Here is an 18,494-nt window from a genome sequence, read left to right on the forward strand (position 1 = left end):
AGTTTTTTTTCTATTACCCGATTCCAGGTTTGCTTTGTGTCTAGCTCCATCAATCTTCAAATCAAATTTGATCAGCTTTCTCAACCCTGCTCAATTAAAGCATCATGATGCTGTCACCACCCTGCTTTATTATGTTGGTGTGCAAGCTTCGTTTTCCATTATACCTAGTATTTTACATGCTGAAAAAACTGTTTAGTTTGACCAGAGAGCTGGTTGCTCTGTCACCTCCATGACCCAAGGCAACATTTCAATTTTAGTTTGCCTGGATTTTTCTACAACTCTGCATAAAAGCCAGACGTCGAGTGCAAAACTCTAAGCTGTTCTGACCAGTTACCTTAGATGGAGGAACAATTCTTGGTAGGTTTGTTGTTGGGACATTCTCATTTAAAAAATACTTTACTGACAGGTGTTTTTTTTTTGTTTTTAGATTTGTCTGGTAAACTGCAAATAACACAAATGCAATCCATGCTTCAAATTTTCATTTGAAAGATTCAAAAGAAAATGTTTTAGACCAGTGCTACAGTGGAGATAAAATGAACTGAAGAAAATTTCTGTCACCTTGACAAGAGGTAAAATGATTTCAGATGTAAGAATGCGTGTTTTATGACAACCAATCACCCCGACTCTTCACATACACCAATGAAACAGTCTGATCAATTTGTTTATTTACACAAAAAATGGGCTTACAGATGTTCAGCTAGACACATATTATAGGTTCACAAGTAGGGAAGTGGTACATTGTTCACTGTTGTTTAATCAATAATAAAATGAGACCAGGTTTGCAACTAGATATGGTTAAAATTAGAATATGACATTTTCAATTTCATATATTTAAGTCCAGCAAAGACACATGTATAAAAGCAGATTGTTTTATCCAACTTCACAAGGGAGTTTAAAATGTATTTCAGCTTTATGCAGTGCCAAAGGAATGTATGGATCCATAACGTCAGAACAACTTTTTTTATGATTAAATTTCACAATAATTCACACAAAATGCACTGTATTAACACACAGACCATACCAAGCTAACATCACATAACTGCCTTATGTAAAATACACTGCATGTCCAAGTTTCATCTTCATTGAAGTGTTTTAAGAGGGACCAACAAGCACCTAGTATTTAAATGAAAATCGGTCACTGATAAGCCATCATATCATCTTAGAATGATGCCTGACAGCCTAGGTTAGCATAACTGTTCAGTGATAAACTGGCTGTGCTGGGTTAATTGCTCTAAGCGCTTTCTACTTGAAATGAGAGTTGGATATAAATGCTAATGAGCCTTGAGGAGCACTGTAACACTCTCACGGCCGTTTCATTTTGACTGCAAGGCTACAGCAAGTTTTCATTACACAACCATCATCATCTGTGGTCCACATTTCTGGTGCTTGTTAGCTAAAGTAGTGCCATTAGATAAATGTTTAGGTTAATGAGCAACAGAAGAGGGGTGAAGCTTTTCATACTAGTCTCCACAGTGCGATAACATGAATGTATTGATTTTCTGGTTACTACATATGTTTTCTGCACCCACTGAATGAGAGGAAGCAAACAGAACACAAAGAAGACTCCCACTTGGTTAGGATTTGAAACATTAACAAGTGGAAGGATACTCTGTTCGCTTACAAACCATAACAGCTGTTCCAGGTGCAGAATATTGCAATATATATACGTCTATGGCAAACAGTCTAGTTTACCTTCAATAACAATATGTAAACAATATTAAGTATATTTTCTAAATGGCTCCTGCTTGGGTTTCGGTTAAGAGATGGCTCTGTGGGAGCAGGGGCGTGGTTGCTTTTCGGACGAATAGAAACAGAAGAAGTTAGGATTGAATGCCAGGGCTGCAGATCGGTGGGCAAGAGGGAGAAACCTTTTACTCTAGAGACTGGAGCATGAGGAGCTGCTTCAGGACCTTGGTCTGACTGGTTTCCCTGATCTCTCCTGCCAAGAACATTTCGTCCACCACAGTGTACACCTTGAAACACAGAAAGTAGGTCAGACCCTGACACAAGGATACTCAGGTTGATGATGTCATAATGCTAACAATACGATAAACAACGTGTGGCTTTGGCTAGAGACTATGTCCTTGAGCCACTTATCAGTAGTAGCAAAATGTCAAACAAATGACTGATATATAAGGAGGAGGTCATTGGGTCACTGTATGTACCAAAGGTCCCAAAAACTCCCGATATAGCAACCATTTGAAATACCAGGAGGTTTTCATTAAAAGTCAGGTGGTTCCTCCACAGAAACTGAACCCCAGGATATCTATCCCCTAACCTAAGAGACGACCCAGGTCTCTGAATGTTCCTGTGCCAGTAGGAATGGTTAAAGGACCCTCTGCTCAAACCTTGCAGAATATTTGGTAATGTTTAAATACTGCAACAAAAATTTAATGAGTAATTTTTAGAAATCTTCAATAAACATTAAAAGCAGTGTAATTTCTTCCCTTTGTTCCCAAAATGTTACAAACCGCACCGACTAACAGCCCTTTTTACACAGTGATAAGCTGCAACGATTAAAGGAGTTCAAGGATTTTAGCTACAGAGTTGGATTCTGATATCTGTAATAGCATAAACAAATATCACCACAGTATCAACGTGAAAATAATCTTACCTTGTAAAAGTTGAACACAAGGTCCAGTTCACACACATTGTGAAAATATTCATTCAGCACCTTCAAGAGAAACAGAGAGGAACAGGGAAAAATGTCAAATCTATGTGCTGATTAAAATAAGCCAAGAATATTGAGGAGTAAAAAGATCTCTTCATCAATCTGCATAAGTGCCGATTGCGTTCCTTTCATATTATACTTTAATGTCGCTATTCATCATAGAGAAGTGATTGAAAAGCTGCAGCACACAGAAAATATCAGCGCCTTTACAAGACGGCACAGCGCATCAAGTGGCCTATAATGCATGATTTAGTGTAAATTATGCAAATGGGACAAAATTATTTTACAAATCCAAATCATTTTGGGACAGCAGTAATCTGCTGGGTTTTCTTAGATAGGAAGCTTCTAAACAGTCTGTTAGTATGATTTTACTGGATCTACTTTGCAAAGAGCCCAGTGATGACATGTGTCGTTAATTTGTGCTATACAAGTAAAATCAATTGAATCAAACCATCCAAGAGGAATTAAAAAAAGAAAAAAAAAAAAAGCATTTTACTTCAACAACCACAATACGATTCACACGCAAATATATCAGTTCATCAAGAACAGAAAAGAGACAGAAAAAAAGAAAAATGAAAATAGAAGAAACATAAACATGAGTTAAGAGTTTTTGTAAAGTTTTCTAACCATGTTATTGTTATGCTACGTTCACACCGGGGGCAGCAAAAGCAGCAAAATCGCGTCTGCTGCTTCATTTTTGCTGCTTGTACNAAATCCAAATCATTTTGGGACAGCAGTAATCTGCTGGGTTTTCTTAGATAGGAAGCTTCTAAACAGTCTGTTAGTATGATTTTACTGGATCTACTCCCCTAAAGAGCCCAGTGATGAGAAAAGAAAAGAGACAGAAAAAAAGAAAAATGAAAACAGAAGAAACATAAACAGGAGTTAAGAGTTTGATTTTATACATTAATAGTGTGTAAAGTTTTCTAACCATGTTATTGTTAGACTCTACATTTACATTTAGTTTTAGAGCCTTTACAGAGAGATAGAAAAAAAAATTAGTTTCCCCTTCATTCTTTTACTTCTATGAGAATGACTTTGCAAGGAACAGAACGAGGCTGATAATGTTTTCTTCAGGGACACAAACATTTCTGGGGTGTAACATCAATCGTTTCTCCCCTCTTTCAGATTTTTTTCTGGTTGCGTATTGTAACCGTCCCGAGGTCTGAGTCAGATATCACCCTGCAGCACCTGTTCAGGCATCAGCAGAGTCCTGTGCAGCTGTTTGAGGTGCAGCTAAGACCCTGCCTGGAAAAAAGAAGGAGTAAATGCACTTTCCTCTGACTTTTTTGTCAGACAGAGAACCCTTCATCAGCATCAAAGAAAAAAATTTTTTTATTTTTTTTTAAATCAATAAAAATAGAAAGAAATAATAGTTCAAGTTTTATAGTCAACATAAAAAAAAAGGGGGGGGGGGATCCTCTTGAGACATTCCTGGAAAGCATCAGACCACAACAACTAAATCATCACAGTTCACCTCCTGTCTATACACCACATGAGTTTCAGTTACCTCTACAAAGTTGTGGATGGCTTCGAGGTATGCCAGGTTGTTATCCGTCACGTCCACACAGATGCAGAAGTAGAGACCAGCGTACCGCCGGTAAATGATCTTGAAGTTCCTGAACTGTGAAAGAAAAAGGGACTCATTTTTTCAGTAATTAAAAAAAGTAGGAAAGCCCTTATTTAAAAAAAAAAAGTAAATTTTTATAAGGTATGTTTGCATCCAAATGAAGTGAGTTCAGTCATTTTCTTCTACATCTCTGCTCAGCGGATTAATATTTGAACCAAAGTGAAAAAAAAATTTTTGTTGTTTTTTTTTTACATCTGTAGGATTCCTCTGTGTACAAAACTGCCGTTACAGGTCAACATGATCCATTATTTTAATCAATGCACTGAAATCCATATTGCTAGACACCATTTAGTTTTATAAATTATATTTAGAAAATATATAGAATACAGAATTTTCTAATGTGTAACCTCTGTGAGTCAGTCAAGTTCACCTCCAGTCACAGAGCGGCTCGTCTCACAGTTTGAGAACAAATATGGAGAATAAAGCATCCTTATTTAAGCTGCTGAATTAACATTAGAAAGTTTTGACATAAATTTCTCAATATCTGTGAGGACATTTTAGATTCCTGTTGATTATTACAGTGGTGAACAGATAAACGTTAACAGCAAAAGTTAATAAAATGCAAGTGGTTCTATAAAAACATTTCATGTTTAAAATCTTTACGTTTAAATTCCTTGTATGTAAGACGGTTGTCACAATACTAAAATCTCACGTTCCCAATCTATTCCCAGGAAAATATCCAGTACTCAATACTATTGCTGATACAGTGGGGATAGAAATGGCAAGTAATTGCAGGCATAGAAGTATTTTTATTAAGATGAAAAACTGCTAAATAAGTAACCAAGCTATAACACACTTTAGCAATATCTTAAGGTTTTCTGCTGTTTTATTCTTTTAATGCACAAACAATCTTAAATCAACGGTTAAAATAAGCCAACAACACTTGTATTGAGTCTGGGTGATAAGCCTAATTAATATTGTATCCAGAAGCAGGTAGCAGCATTTTTTACTGTATATTTTTGTCAAAATAATTAATGCAGTTTTGAAGGATAAATACAGCTAAATAAAATGTCATTTTCTTTCAAAAGGAAACGAATTTCAAAGTGATGCAAGTTTTGCTTTAAGGACAAACAATAATTAGTGTCTCAGCAAGAACATGTGTATATTTGCACATCTTAGTTGGAAAATAATAATTATGTTAATCTGGACTGTTAGCCATGATCCTTCAACAACTAACCTTTAACAAATGTACAGAAACATTGGCCTGATGAAAAGAAGATTGTGACATGAATAAGACATCAAATCAAGCAGAGACAAATCCCTCACCTCAACGAAGTTGGTGTGCTTAGCATCCCTGACAGTGACCACAGCATGCACTTCCTCTATCAGCTTCTGTTTCTCATCATCATCGAACTGCATGTACCATTTGGCCAACCGTGTCTTCCCTGCTCGGTTCTGGATGAGGATGAAGCGGATCTGCACGACCGAAGGATCACAAAAAGATAAAAATTAGTTAACCCGCGTCGAAAATAGTACAAACTGACCACCTCCATCATTCCAGCGTAAAACAAGAAAACATAAATATATACAAAAACCCATTTTAACATCTAACATCATAGGGCAAACAAAAACTCAAAAGTGGTGTCAGGTTTTGAAATTAGTAACGGGTTAACACTACAAGTGTTAGCCTAGCTCTTTATAAATTGCTAGACCCACTTATTCAACAAAACACGGTTTTACTAGAAGAAAATCCTTCAACTCAAAAATATTCTTGAGCTACTTTAGCTGTAGGTGTCATGTTTTAGAATAAAACATTCGCCGAGGTTTTATCTTTCTGTTGACTGAATGAAGAGCTTATAAGTCCAACCCTCCAACGGTAGCAAAATGCTACTACCAACTGAATTTAAGTACAACAAAGCATATAAATCACATATTTACCATTTTTGTCTCCTGAATATAGTCCTAGAAAACTCCAAATTAGCGCGTTCCCGAGCAGCAAAGCAGCAATTTTACACTAACACATCAGTTTTTTCTTCGTTCGACCGCTCGTCCGCTATCTTCACTAAGCTAACAGGAAGTGGAACGCAACGCTGACCAATGTTGCATGATGGGAAATGTGGTTCTGTAGCGCAGTTAGAAACTACTAGCTCTCATTTATAAACTACAAAGCCCATAGGTCCCGTTTGAAGTACTTTCGTAGAGTTGCGTAGACGGTCACATGAGAAGCAGTCTGCCATAAACTATTGAAATTTTATTTAAAATACTTAGAGTAACTTACAATAATAATATACAATCTTTACAGCTTTTCTTTAAAACTAACAACCATACGTAATTCCTCATATGGAGAGTATTGATACTTTTCGCCTTGACCTTAATAACGAATTAATATTTTCTGAAAATAGAACTCTACCAGTATGTTGGTTAGCTATGAGAAAATTTGAAATCCAAACATTATTATACCCTTCACTTCATGAAATTAGGAAAAGACTGGTGTGTTATTCTAAAGCATAACTATCCAGTATTATTTTTGCTGTGGCATTTTGTTGTTTATATACCCCCAAAACAAATAAAAAAACATATTTTATCTGAAACATAGAAGTGAAACAAATATGTTATCTACGTATTATATCTAGGCTGGCCGTTAAGTGAAAACAAGTGTTTTTATTGATGTTGAAATGTCTGAAAGGTCGGACACAGGTGAGAGCGTATCGGGAGATGGAGACCAACAAGACCTCCCTCATCCTTGGCCCTATCTCAAAGAATTTTTCAAAATAGTCGAAAAAGTGAGCTTTCAATTCATAAAGTGGCATCTGGCTGTTTCTTTAAAGAATTTACGCTATACTTTTATAGTTTAAGTATTTTTTGGCGCACATACTTTTTCACTTTTACTTGAGTAAAGAGGTCAAGTTGATATTTCAACTTTTACCAGAGTTTTTTTTTTTTAAACTGCAGTATCTATACTTCTACTTAAGTAACAAATGTGTGTACCTTTGACACCACTGATCTTTAACCACCAGAGCACTTTCCCTTAACATCTCAGCCAGTAAAATGTACAACAGGTGTGGGAATTAAGGGCAGCTAGAGTCCATTCCACTGACCAAACATATTATCCACTTTCAGCGCACTTCAGAATATAATCCACATGAATTATTATCAAAATTATTATTATCAAATATTACTTTTGACTAAGTACCAAATTATATTGCAATATTAGACACATGTATAATGAACCCTATTATGCAGGCATAACATGCACAACGATAAACAGTGGAGGTTCCCACACTGAAAAACTGCAACATTGTTTCAATTCTGGAAAATTGTTTGACACCAAGTGGATGATTTTAAGCAGTAAATAAAAAAAGAAGTTTCAGGTTTTCTGTCATTGAAGCTGTTCTAATGTTGCCTGGCCAGCCACGATCCAACATGTAAACTTGTATCAATTACGCTCCATGTAATTCAGTCTGTGTCAGGCTAGCTCTAATTTTGATATGGATGTATTTGGATGTTCCACTTCTCTCTCATCTTTCAAACACAAGCTTGAAGATTTTGCTGTATCATTGCCCCACGTATGGAACTGCTAATGACCAAAGTCCTAGCTCCAGCTACAAAAAGCAGCACCCATCGCATGATCCTTCCCCCACCATGCTTCACAGGGAGCTTGTTTTTTATTTTAATGATGATATTGTTTTTGCCCCAAAAAAGTGGTCTCAAACTCAAATCCCAGAGGGCCAATATTCTGCAGCTTTTAGATGTTTTTCTGCAGCAGTAAAGCTTACTTGTCTCTGACCTACTGTAATTAACAGAGCTTGGCTGCTAGTTATTTGATTCAGGTGTATGGGGGACGGGACACTTCTAAAAGTAGCAGGACACCTGCCCTCAAGGACTTGAGTTAAGGCCACTGCACTAAAGATACAATATTCTTATTTTTTATCTTTATTATATTGTATAGTTGGATGTGTGTATATATCATGTAAAACTGTAACTAGAGCGTGTAACAAAAGTAATTTCCCTCTGGGATTATTAAAGTATTTCTGATTCTGATTCTGATTCTGATATGTAGTTTCAGCCATAATGCCAAATGCCAGTAACGGTTCATCTAAAAAGAGGAGCTGTATATTTGCCCATTTTTACAGAAATTAAAACCTGTAACCTACCGTATATAGATGTACTATACATACATTACATATAGATTGTTGCAGCTCTTTTTAAGTTACCGTGGGCCTCTTGGATTTTTTTTCCTTACTCCTCATTTGTTAAAAAACTTTTTTTCGTCTTGAAGATAATTGAGTTTATGGTGTTTCATGGTATATTTAAAAATCGTGGACATTTTTCTGTGATTTTCCCCAAGCGGATGCATTTTGACAAGATGCCGTGGAAGTTCTCCAATGGTCAATGTTTTTGAATCCAAGATGGAGTAAAGAAAATATGGGGGAAAACCTTCTGGAACAGACAAACCTCACTTAGACCTGTTTAGATATAGACTTACTGTTCAACACAAATTTAAACTTTCACTTCTTCACCAAACAAATCCTCATATGCAAACTTATCCAACCATTTAATTTCACCTTTTTTCAACTGAAAAGTACAAGTATACTTATTAAAAGCTGAGAAAATTCTGAAATATTTTACCCAAGCATACTAACCATATTTTCTTTTACATAGAAAAAGCCTAGTGTACTAATGTTTGTGTGTAGATCTTCATATAAATATCTGCTGTGTTTTAAAATTTATTATTTGTTGCTTTTTTCAAGCCAACAGAGTTAGTACTCAGTGTTTATATACAAGTCAGGCTGGGCTGCCAGCTCACTGGAGGACATAACCCAGACAGTTTGGACAGCTTGCCCTGTGAGCACTCTGGGCGTATAACGAGTCTCAGGGAAAAGGGGAGGTGGTGGACTGTGATTGTCAGGGATTGCACAACTTTGAGTAAAGGAATGTGCTTGACTTATGGGACCGGAAATATGTCAGCTGCAAATTCTGAAAAGAGCTGAGGTGGAATAGCAAAAGCCAAAGAAAAACAATGTTAGCGGAAGCTAACTAGTGGTTCGACAAAAAAAGATTTTTCTTCCAAATAACTCCCAACGCTCATTTTGGCAGTAATGTGCTTCACTTCATAAAATAACGATAACTGGGGCAATCTTTAAGCAAGATTAAATTACCTTGATAGCACAGAGTGTCATAAAACTACATCTGAAGCAGGAAAAGAAGGGAGAAAAACAAAAGAAAAAGGCCTTTAATACAGAGGCAGGTTATCCAGAAGAAACTTTGACCCCTTCTAACTAAGCTTCAGTCCATTGGGGTCATGCAAACATTGCCAAAATACAGCAAGCAATGTGACTGGACATCAAAGTGTGCATTTACTCAGAACACTGCTTGTCGGCATTAATAAAAAGTCACATTTCATGCAATAAAAGCTCAAACTCTTCTACAAATAAGATAAAAGTTAAATAAAGTTGGTTGTAAGGGTACATAAAGAATAATTCAATATTAAAAGGATTACAGAAGAATGGCATATTTAAGGAAGTTGAAGAACTAACAGAGGGAGACAGAGAAAATACTCATAAGAGGATCCAAGTATAAGACATTAAACATCTGTCGGAGCTCTTGTGTGACTCTGCAGTCATTTCTATAAAGTAGAGCTCCGCTGACAGCCTCAGAAGATTAAATTATTCATCATTCACTGGCTGAACTTATCAAAGTACCAACCTCTCCACTGTAATTCTTTTATCAAATGAAGGACTCTGAGCACAACTCAAGCAATTAAGACTAACCTTTGAGATGATTGATTTTCTCAGGAAGGAAATATTTCCCCTCTCTGCTGCTGCAGCAGCTAAATTAGGCTTCAGGTCGGAGTCATCAGGTGGATTCTTCATTGGGTGAAGAATCAAGGAGGGACAGTCAAATCAAGTGTGTCAGAAAAGGACTAATGTTTGAATTTGTGCACGAGAAAGTGGATCATCTGCAAAAGAATGGAAGTGGTATGTGTGACACATGAGGAAAGGATAGGTAATAAAAATATTTTGAACTGAAATACTTGAGATATTTATAGAATCGTTGCTTCATTATGATAACTTGGATGAAATTTGTATTCATGTTTTGAAATCTGGTATAGTCAGTATAATCACAGTGTAAAAGTAAGAAAAATCTGTCAGTATGTTATTTAAGGCAAGCAATTATTTTCAAGATTTATTTTTAAGTAAGAAATTATGTAGCTATTGAATTGCTAAGGGAGGTTGATGAATGTCTGTACCTGAGACGTAGGCATATTGAACCAATAGGAACATTTAACATAAGCAACCATCATTAAACCACTTTCCCAGCATGTAGAATGTTTTGAGATGAAATTGCAGTAAAAGATCTCCCATTACAATGTCGGATAATGAACAGTAACATTAAAATAGCCCTATGTAGATCAATCTTACACAAACTAAAAACAGTGGATTTGAGTTTTGAGGTGCACTTTAAGGTCTTATTTGATTAACTGCTCAAAATATAAATATTTTTATATGTAAAAAGGGAAACCTTTAGGAAGAAAAATCTACATTGCAGTTAAAGAGCTTTTCTCACCACAAATTTCCTATATTCACATATTTTTTGTTTCACTTCTTAGGTTTAAATCGTGAAACTCATTTTAATATCAAAATGATAGTCTAAGTAAAAACAAAATGCAGTTTTTAAATGACAATGTCTTTGATTAAGGGAAAAACGATTTATGCAAACAGCCGACAAAATGCGTTCAAGTAATGAGCTGCTTGTTAACTCATGAATTAACTAAGGTTATTCATCGTTTTTTTTTTTTGCACTGTTCTTAGGCCACACCCAGGCTTGGTTATTGAAAGAACTGCAGAACAAGAGAAAAAAAAAAGAGGAATAGAACACATCCATCTCTGAGGCTCTGGGACTCCAGTAAAGCGACTTAGAGCACATGAATCAGTGGTCCTTTTTCCCAGGAAACAGGCCTAACCAAATTACACCTTATGACCAAGCTAAAGACGTGAAAAATCCATCCAGGGGGTCAAAAAATAATCCAAAACAACATGTCAAATACTACAGGCCTCATTCATCTGAGTGTATCAGTATGATCCATGAAAGATTTCCACTGGTGACCAGAAAATATCACAGAGGCATCATGAAGCAATTGAACGACAATTCACCTGGTAGGTGTGGCCTATGATTGGCTGGGAGGGGCTTCTAACCGCCCATGACTGAACATGTGTCTGTAATTTCACGACTTGGAATCAATAAAGTATTTCCAACTCTAATTCCAACATACCTGATTGTTAAACAACAGCCGCTGCATTTCATAAACCGTCAAGTGCAGAAACTGTATTAATGAAAATAAATTTCCTAAATGGAAAGCAAGTGAAAGAAAATGTTCATGTTTTTTTTTTTACACTTTGATGGGGAGCTTTTTTGGTCGCAGTGAAATAATTATAGTCGCAAAATTGCTATGGAAACACTTTTTTCGCATCAGACAAGGTCATGTTATCTGCAACTGGTCCTTATTGTTCTTGTAAAAAGACGAAGAAGACCAGAAGTAGTTTGACGTGGCATACTTGGATTCATGAGGAGACTAAGGGTTTTTTACATTTAGTTTGCTAAGATTGAACGCAATGAGCACTAGAGCCGTAACTGAAGAATAAATATATGTCATGTGTTTACATTACAAAGATTATTTTTGTACTTATTTAAAGCTACAGTGTGTAACTTTCAGCAACATCTAATGGTCAGACTGCAGAGACAGAAACCTCCCCCCCACCCCTTCTCCCCAACAATATGGAGGCCGTTGTGGCCTTCATCAAATGATGATGACGTTTCTTTAAATAGAACATTTTCTAATTACTATTTATCAGTCTGTGTAGGATATACATTTTATTGAGGCCTAACTTGCTGCAGTCACATATAATGGTGATTGCTACAGTCATTACTTCAGCTCTACGCTGCTGTAGAACAAAGATGTCTGCCTCCATAAATACCAAACCTGCTCATATGTAATTATATAAACAACAATTTCTACGGCAACAAAAACATAACGATTGCAACTTTCAGGTTGTACCTGATAAGCAAATATGAACGAATGAGTAAACTTCTCCACTGTGAGATCAATAAAGTCAATCAATCAATCAATCAATAAGAAATAACAGACTTATGTATAACATATATTACATTTCTGTCAGTGAAACCCTATAATTTATTGACACCAATAAAAACTGATGCTTTTCAAAATTTGGCAGATATCAAAGTAATTTTACATTTGTAATGGAAATGCAACTAGTGTCTTCAGTCAGAAGCCTCTCCAGTTCCTGAGCAAGACAGACCACTACAGAAGATGCTCTCACAAACACAAAACCAGACAAAAAAAGAGAGATAAAATAATCTAATCCCCCCTTGCGATGAGTAAATGTGTGTGTATATATATATACATATATATCTTGCATTTTAACTGAATGAATGCCGTGAACCAGAGGCTCAGGAATATGGAAGTCCAACTCTGCCATATTTAAGAAAATAAATACAGAAATAAATAAATGCTCAGTAAATAAATAAGCAAACAATTAATTGCCCTGAAAATACAAAAAAAAAAACCAAACAAACAAATTATGTAGGTAAAAATGAAATTATACAGTGAGACATAAACGTATATATCTCCTTTAATTAGCTTCTTTATTTATTCACCTTTGTAAAATTTACCTTATTTATTTCTTGTCCATTATAATCTTCAACTTTCTTTATTTATTACTTATTTTTAAAGTATTTATTTATGTGCATGATATAATAGTTTTGTCTGTTTTATTCTTCCATCGTGTTTTTTTTTTTAACCATATTTATTGCTTCAATGCTATTTATTTCTGTCTGTCGTATTTACATTTCTGTATGCGTTTCTGCCTCATTATGCAAATGAGGGAGGGCTTAGGGTCAACTTAATAAATAAAGGAGCTAATTAAAAGAGAATAATATATTTATTGGTTAATTGTATTTTGGAGGACAATTAATTGTATTCTTATTTATTTATTGAGCATTTATTTATTTCTGTATTTATTTTTAAATATGGCACAGTTGGTCCTCCATACAGGAAGGTTAAGATATACATCCCAAATGATTTACATATCTCGATATAAAATGGAAATGAAACTCTTTCTCTGACCTTTTGTAAATAGCAGCGAAAATAAAAAATTTTTTCACCTAATAAAAAGAAAAAAGAAAAAAAAACAAACCCTAAAATGCACGTATGCAGACTATAGAGGCGTTGGGCTGTGCTGCAAATCAGGAGCAGTGTGATTGTGCTGTAATAGTGAGCACAAACCGCTGGGAGAGTCTGTGCTCTGAGTGGATGAAGGTCCGCCGCCATTATTGGAGAAGCTGAAGGAAAAAAAATCGACTTGTTCACAACGTCATCACCTCTATCCTGCTAGATGGGCTTAACATGAGAAAGGAAAACACAGCAAGCTGTCCTACGCTGGAAACAGCTCTGCAGGCTTTCCTCACCGACTCTTTTCTTTTCTTTTTCTCTTTCTGACTAAACAAAGGGAATAATAATAAACGGTGAAAACAGCGCGCTGGTGATCCAAGAAGGAGGAAAACACACCGAAACGCTTTTTTCTCTCGACTCGCCAGACATTTCCAGCCGTTGTGAAAGGGACGGGACTTTCTTTTTTTTATTTTTTATTTTGGAAAAGAAAAATCTGCTTTTGATCAGAAAAAAGTTGTTTTTTTTCCCTTGAAAGAGAAAGTATCTGAAAACTTCAGACTATAAGGAGGGGGGGAAGCTCCTAGTGTTGGGAGGAATGGGTCAGACGGCGTGTTTACCAGAAAATAAGAAAACTAATCCATGTTTTTTGTAAATCTTTTTTTGTTTTTGTTGCTCTAAAAGTCTTCCACCGGCAGAGCAGCGACATAAAAAAAGAAAGGAGTGGAGAAACAGCAGCACTTATGGTATGTACACTCTTCCTTTCCAGTTATTATTACAAAGCTTTAAAAATCAGAAATAAAAAATGTTTATCTAATTGTAAGCAGAGCATGTTGGTTTGCACTGTGAATAACAAGAGTGAACCCAGCCCCCCCAGAGGGCTGGCACCATGTAAAGCACTCCTAGTAATCATAATGATTATTCTAATAATGATATATGAGTAGATCACAGTAACACATGCTGGTTGAAATACTGAGTTTAAAGAGGAGAAAGGAGATTTTTAAAAAATGTGGACCCTTCAAATCTTTGCATTGCTGAATAATCCTGAGGCCTGAAGAAACTCAACATTGCATTTACCAAATAGCTGGGTATTATAGTGACACAGGCATATTTTTGGTACCTTTTGATTAAAAAAAGCTTAACACTATTGTGATTAAATTTGAGTTCTACAGACAGACTAAACATCTGGCCAGAAATCAGTCATCTTATTTAACCTTGTCCCCTCAGTTCTTCATTAAACACAATAAAACTAATTGAATTATGTTGATTTTTTTATATTTTTTTGTTGTTGGGGGGGTTAAATAAAGTGATGATCCCAGGGGTGCATTCTTCGAAATTAAATTAGTTCAATCTGGTAGATCCATAATGATCGGTTCAAAGCTACAACCGCTATAAAAGTAGTCCTTATGCGCTGATAATCGGTGTTGGCCGGTCTCAGCCTGATCGGTGCATTTATAAATGAGACCTTTTGTAGCACATGAGCTGAGTCTTCCCACATGGCACAGGCAGGACATGCCTCCCTATTTTCTGATATGAGGGTACATTTGAAAAGGGTTCAATTTAGAACGGTTGCTGTCACGAGTCTATCTTCCATTTTATTACTAGATCAGTCACTGATGTGTCAGAGTTTCATTACGCTGCAGAATGGTCATTGCGGCCACTCCCTTGTCAGAGTCCTACTGGACTTTAAGTGCCTTTTTTTTTTACAAGTGGATGCTGGCTGGGAGATAACAGTGGCATGTCCTTACTGCCACTGCTGCTATGTCATTGCCTGATTAAACAAAAAGAAAAAAAGAAACAGGAACTGTCTGTTGTCTGTTTTTGTGTGTTATGAATGGGATGGTCTCTTCCAGCAAAGCTAGTTACTCATAATCCCTCATTTGCTCAACCTGTTTTGACTCCGTATATTTGATACGGCGTCTCTTTTCGGTCCTATTAGGATAAGCAACCTGAGGAGGAAGTTAACTTTTCCTGGAAATATGGTGATTTTCTTTTTGCTCACAGGTAAATGCATTATCAGCTGTCAGCTCTCTTCTGCTGTGCTTGATTGGCCCCTTTGCAATGCAGTCACACCTCTCTGGGAAGTCTGGTCTTCCTCTAATAGTTGTGCCATTTGTTCAGGCAGCAGGCTAGATCCCCACGTTCACCCCTGACATTCTGCCTTAGGGCTGTGGATCGAGATGTGAAGCCTTGGTTTTTTTTTTTTTTTTTACTGCGTCTGAGATTAGAGGAGTGCAAGCTTGGCTCTGGATGTAGGCCGGATAGATGCATCTGCATTTTTTTTGTTTTTATTATTGGATGACGGTGTCCTGTACAGAGTTTTTGCATGGAGCTAAAATCAAAAATCTAGTTTATCTTCTATATAGGTGTAAAAAAACCTTTTCTGGTGTAAAACAAATGCACATCATTTAGAACTAACCTGATTTTCTACTATAATCCACTTTAACCCCTCCTTTTATTTGTCACTCTGCTGCTTGGTAAATCATAGGCCTCTTACCTGCTCATCAGCAGATTTCACATCCGTTCTTCCTGCGTGAGCTGACTTATACACTCATCATGACAAATTTTCCTACTTGTGTAAATTGCGCTTTCATAATTTCTTCCCAATTTTAGTACAAAGGAATGTCCCTGTTTGTTTGTTTTATTTATTTTATTTTTGACAATAAGTCTGTGTTTGATGGATAGAAAGAGCTAATTATAGTGGTCAGCTTTGGAGTCCTCTGGACCAGATTACTGTCACTCTCTCCTCTCAATGGATGCCTTGTTCTAGTGTCTGATTATTAGGCAGGGAGAAGTGCATTCTGGGATGATTGTATCTGAATTTCCATTAGAAAGTGTGCCCGCGTCAGTCCAACTGAGGTCCTGTTCTGTCTCTGTTGTCTGGTTCATTTTACATTTCCAGTTGCTGTGTAGGATTTTTTTGTGGTGTCCACTGCTGTAGGAAGTCTAGCCTTCTTATATTAGTCCTTTAACGTTCATAACTAATAATAATGCATTTTTAACTCAAAGGGGCGGGGCTTATACTAATGTTTTATATGATTTTGAATAAATAATTCAGGTATTAGCAGGAGGCTTATGTAAAACCAGTTTGCTGCAGGTATATTTCTTTTTTATTAATAAAACAGGATGCCATGATCAGTTCTTTAGTTCTTTACACAAGGCTTAAAGCTTCTGATCCAATAATTATTTTAGATTATTTTAATGTATTTTGATAAATTGTTATAATTGCTGTTTAGAGCGTCATCCTAGGAAATCGGCATTGTAAAAGGTTGGCTTAATAGTTCATCTTGTGGCAACAGTTGTTTATTTGCACAATATTTTGTAATATCTGCCAATTACCTTGATTTTTAGACCTTTTATAATTTCATTTACACATATAGACATAAAGAAAAATTGACGTTTTACTTTTTCCAGGTATTTATTTTTCCTCAAACTTCCAATCTTTTTGGAAATCCTTCAGTGGAAATCCAAGCTTCTTTTGCCAACTGTATTTTTATTTCCAATGTCCATTCTTTTGTTGTACAGAGAAACCGTCTCATGCAAATAAGTATAAGCAAGGCTTACGTTGACGAAAAACAACTGTAAAATAGTTTGGACTTAGTGTGACCATGGAGATGAAGATCCAGGATGTGAGTCGCAGAGGGAATGGTGACCTCTGGAAACGAGCGCCTGTTGTTTTGCCATTCCAGGCTCCAATTACACAACAGAGGAACAAGGGGCTGTGGTAATGTGGAAAAGCCTTGGAGAGCCCGGGTGCAGAGAATTCTGGGAAGAACGAGGAAAAAGGAAAAAGAGTGACACAACAAAGTCGGGTGTCAGTTTGGAGGCAGTGAGATTGAAACAAAGCGCGAGCAATCTGCTGCCAGTTTCTGCTTCAGGCTGTGTTTCTGGTATGTGCCCTTTTGGTGTTTGTGCTCATGGATCGACCAATCAATGTCGGCCATAAGTAACCCTGCCGCTCGGCTATTGGCTGCAGCTGAATTCCGTGAGTCAGCATGTCCGTAGATAAGATATTATGATTGAGTTGTTGCCAGTGAAATTGGGCCACCATTCAGGGTTGAATTGTTTGGATTCATGCAGAAGTTTATTCCACCTGCATGCAGCTCCAGTAGATTCTGCAGGTGGAAAGTTCACCAAGGGTTGCCTTGGGAACTAGGTAAAAAAAAAAAAAGATTGGCCAGGGATGAAAAAACGCTCGATTACACATTGGGGGTTTAATAGCGACTGATTATTTTGGGATGAGTCAGTATTGCTGCTGACAGCTTTGTATGCTGATAGGCTGTAGATGCAGGAGGTCCAGGGAGCAAATAAAAGCTAGCATAGAATATATCTATATATCTAAAATTGTGATCTTTTCGTTATAACCCCACCTTTTTCTACTTCATTGTGTAAATTTGGGTGGATGCAAGCAGAAAAAGACTCCTTACTTAAATTCTAACTGAGAATTCTCACTGTTGCTGCCCCTGGGCTTCCTTTAGAAACTCCACCTACGATGCATGGCTGAGTGGGAGGGAAGTGGTGGGCCAGAAGAAGTGGAGAGGGTGGGGAGCATAGGGTCAAAGGTGAGGAGAGGCGCTGGAAAAGAGTAACAATGGAGTCTATTTTTTTAGTCCTCTATTTTAGGGCAAATGGGTGATGCCTCTGGGTTATCCAAGTTTTGTAAAAGCGATAAGTCTAAAATCGCTCAGGGGGCTTTCTTTTATATTGATGCAACTGTTGACTTAGACAGTTTAACAGGAAAGATAGAGTTAAGACATTATTATTGGAAATAGTAAAGATTTTTGGGTTGTTATTTGGGAATTCATACTTCTTAATTGTAAAACTTGAGTGTTCCTGATGCAGGAAAAGCATTTCCAACTTTTTTTTTCTGGTCATCTCCCTCGTCGCCTGACTTCTAGAGAATGTAGATCCTCTCTTTCTATTTAAAATCTACAATGGTCCTTGATTGGAGAAGTTCAAAGCCACAAAACATGAGATCTACCACCTTGGTTTAAAGACCTTAAACCTTCCTGTTACCTGCTGAAAGTCTTACTCTCTCTTAAAAATGAAGTGTTGACAAAATGTCT

At 36.6% G+C, this 18,494-nt stretch overlaps 2 protein-coding genes across 2 annotated transcripts in view; one reads left to right on the forward strand and one right to left on the reverse strand.

The window, feature by feature from the left end:
• Nucleotides 1–736: 736 nt before the first annotated feature.
• Nucleotides 737–6,341, reverse strand: ap2s1 (adaptor related protein complex 2 sigma 1 subunit). The gene is made up of 5 exons (XM_015389632.1): nucleotides 6,180–6,341; nucleotides 5,568–5,717; nucleotides 4,182–4,295; nucleotides 2,615–2,674; nucleotides 737–1,973 (listed from the first exon to the last, which is right to left on the reverse strand). The coding sequence occupies exons 1-5, from the start codon at nucleotides 6,180–6,182 to the stop codon at nucleotides 1,872–1,874; spliced, it is 429 nt and encodes a 142-aa protein (XP_015245118.1). The 5' UTR covers nucleotides 6,183–6,341; the 3' UTR covers nucleotides 737–1,871.
• Nucleotides 6,342–13,584: 7,243 nt separating this feature from the next.
• Nucleotides 13,585–18,494, forward strand: part of arhgap35 (Rho GTPase activating protein 35) — a 103,911-nt gene continuing 99,001 nt past the window's right edge. The window contains exon 1 of the mRNA XM_015389621.1: nucleotides 13,585–14,174. The gene's annotated coding sequence lies outside the window, so the exon portion shown is untranslated. The remainder of the gene's footprint in view (nucleotides 14,175–18,494) is intronic.

The sequence above is a fragment of the Cyprinodon variegatus genome, unplaced genomic scaffold, assembly GCF_000732505.1.
Source record: "Cyprinodon variegatus isolate N-32 unplaced genomic scaffold, C_variegatus-1.0 Scaffold468, whole genome shotgun sequence".
NCBI lineage: Eukaryota > Metazoa > Chordata > Actinopteri > Cyprinodontiformes > Cyprinodontidae > Cyprinodon > Cyprinodon variegatus.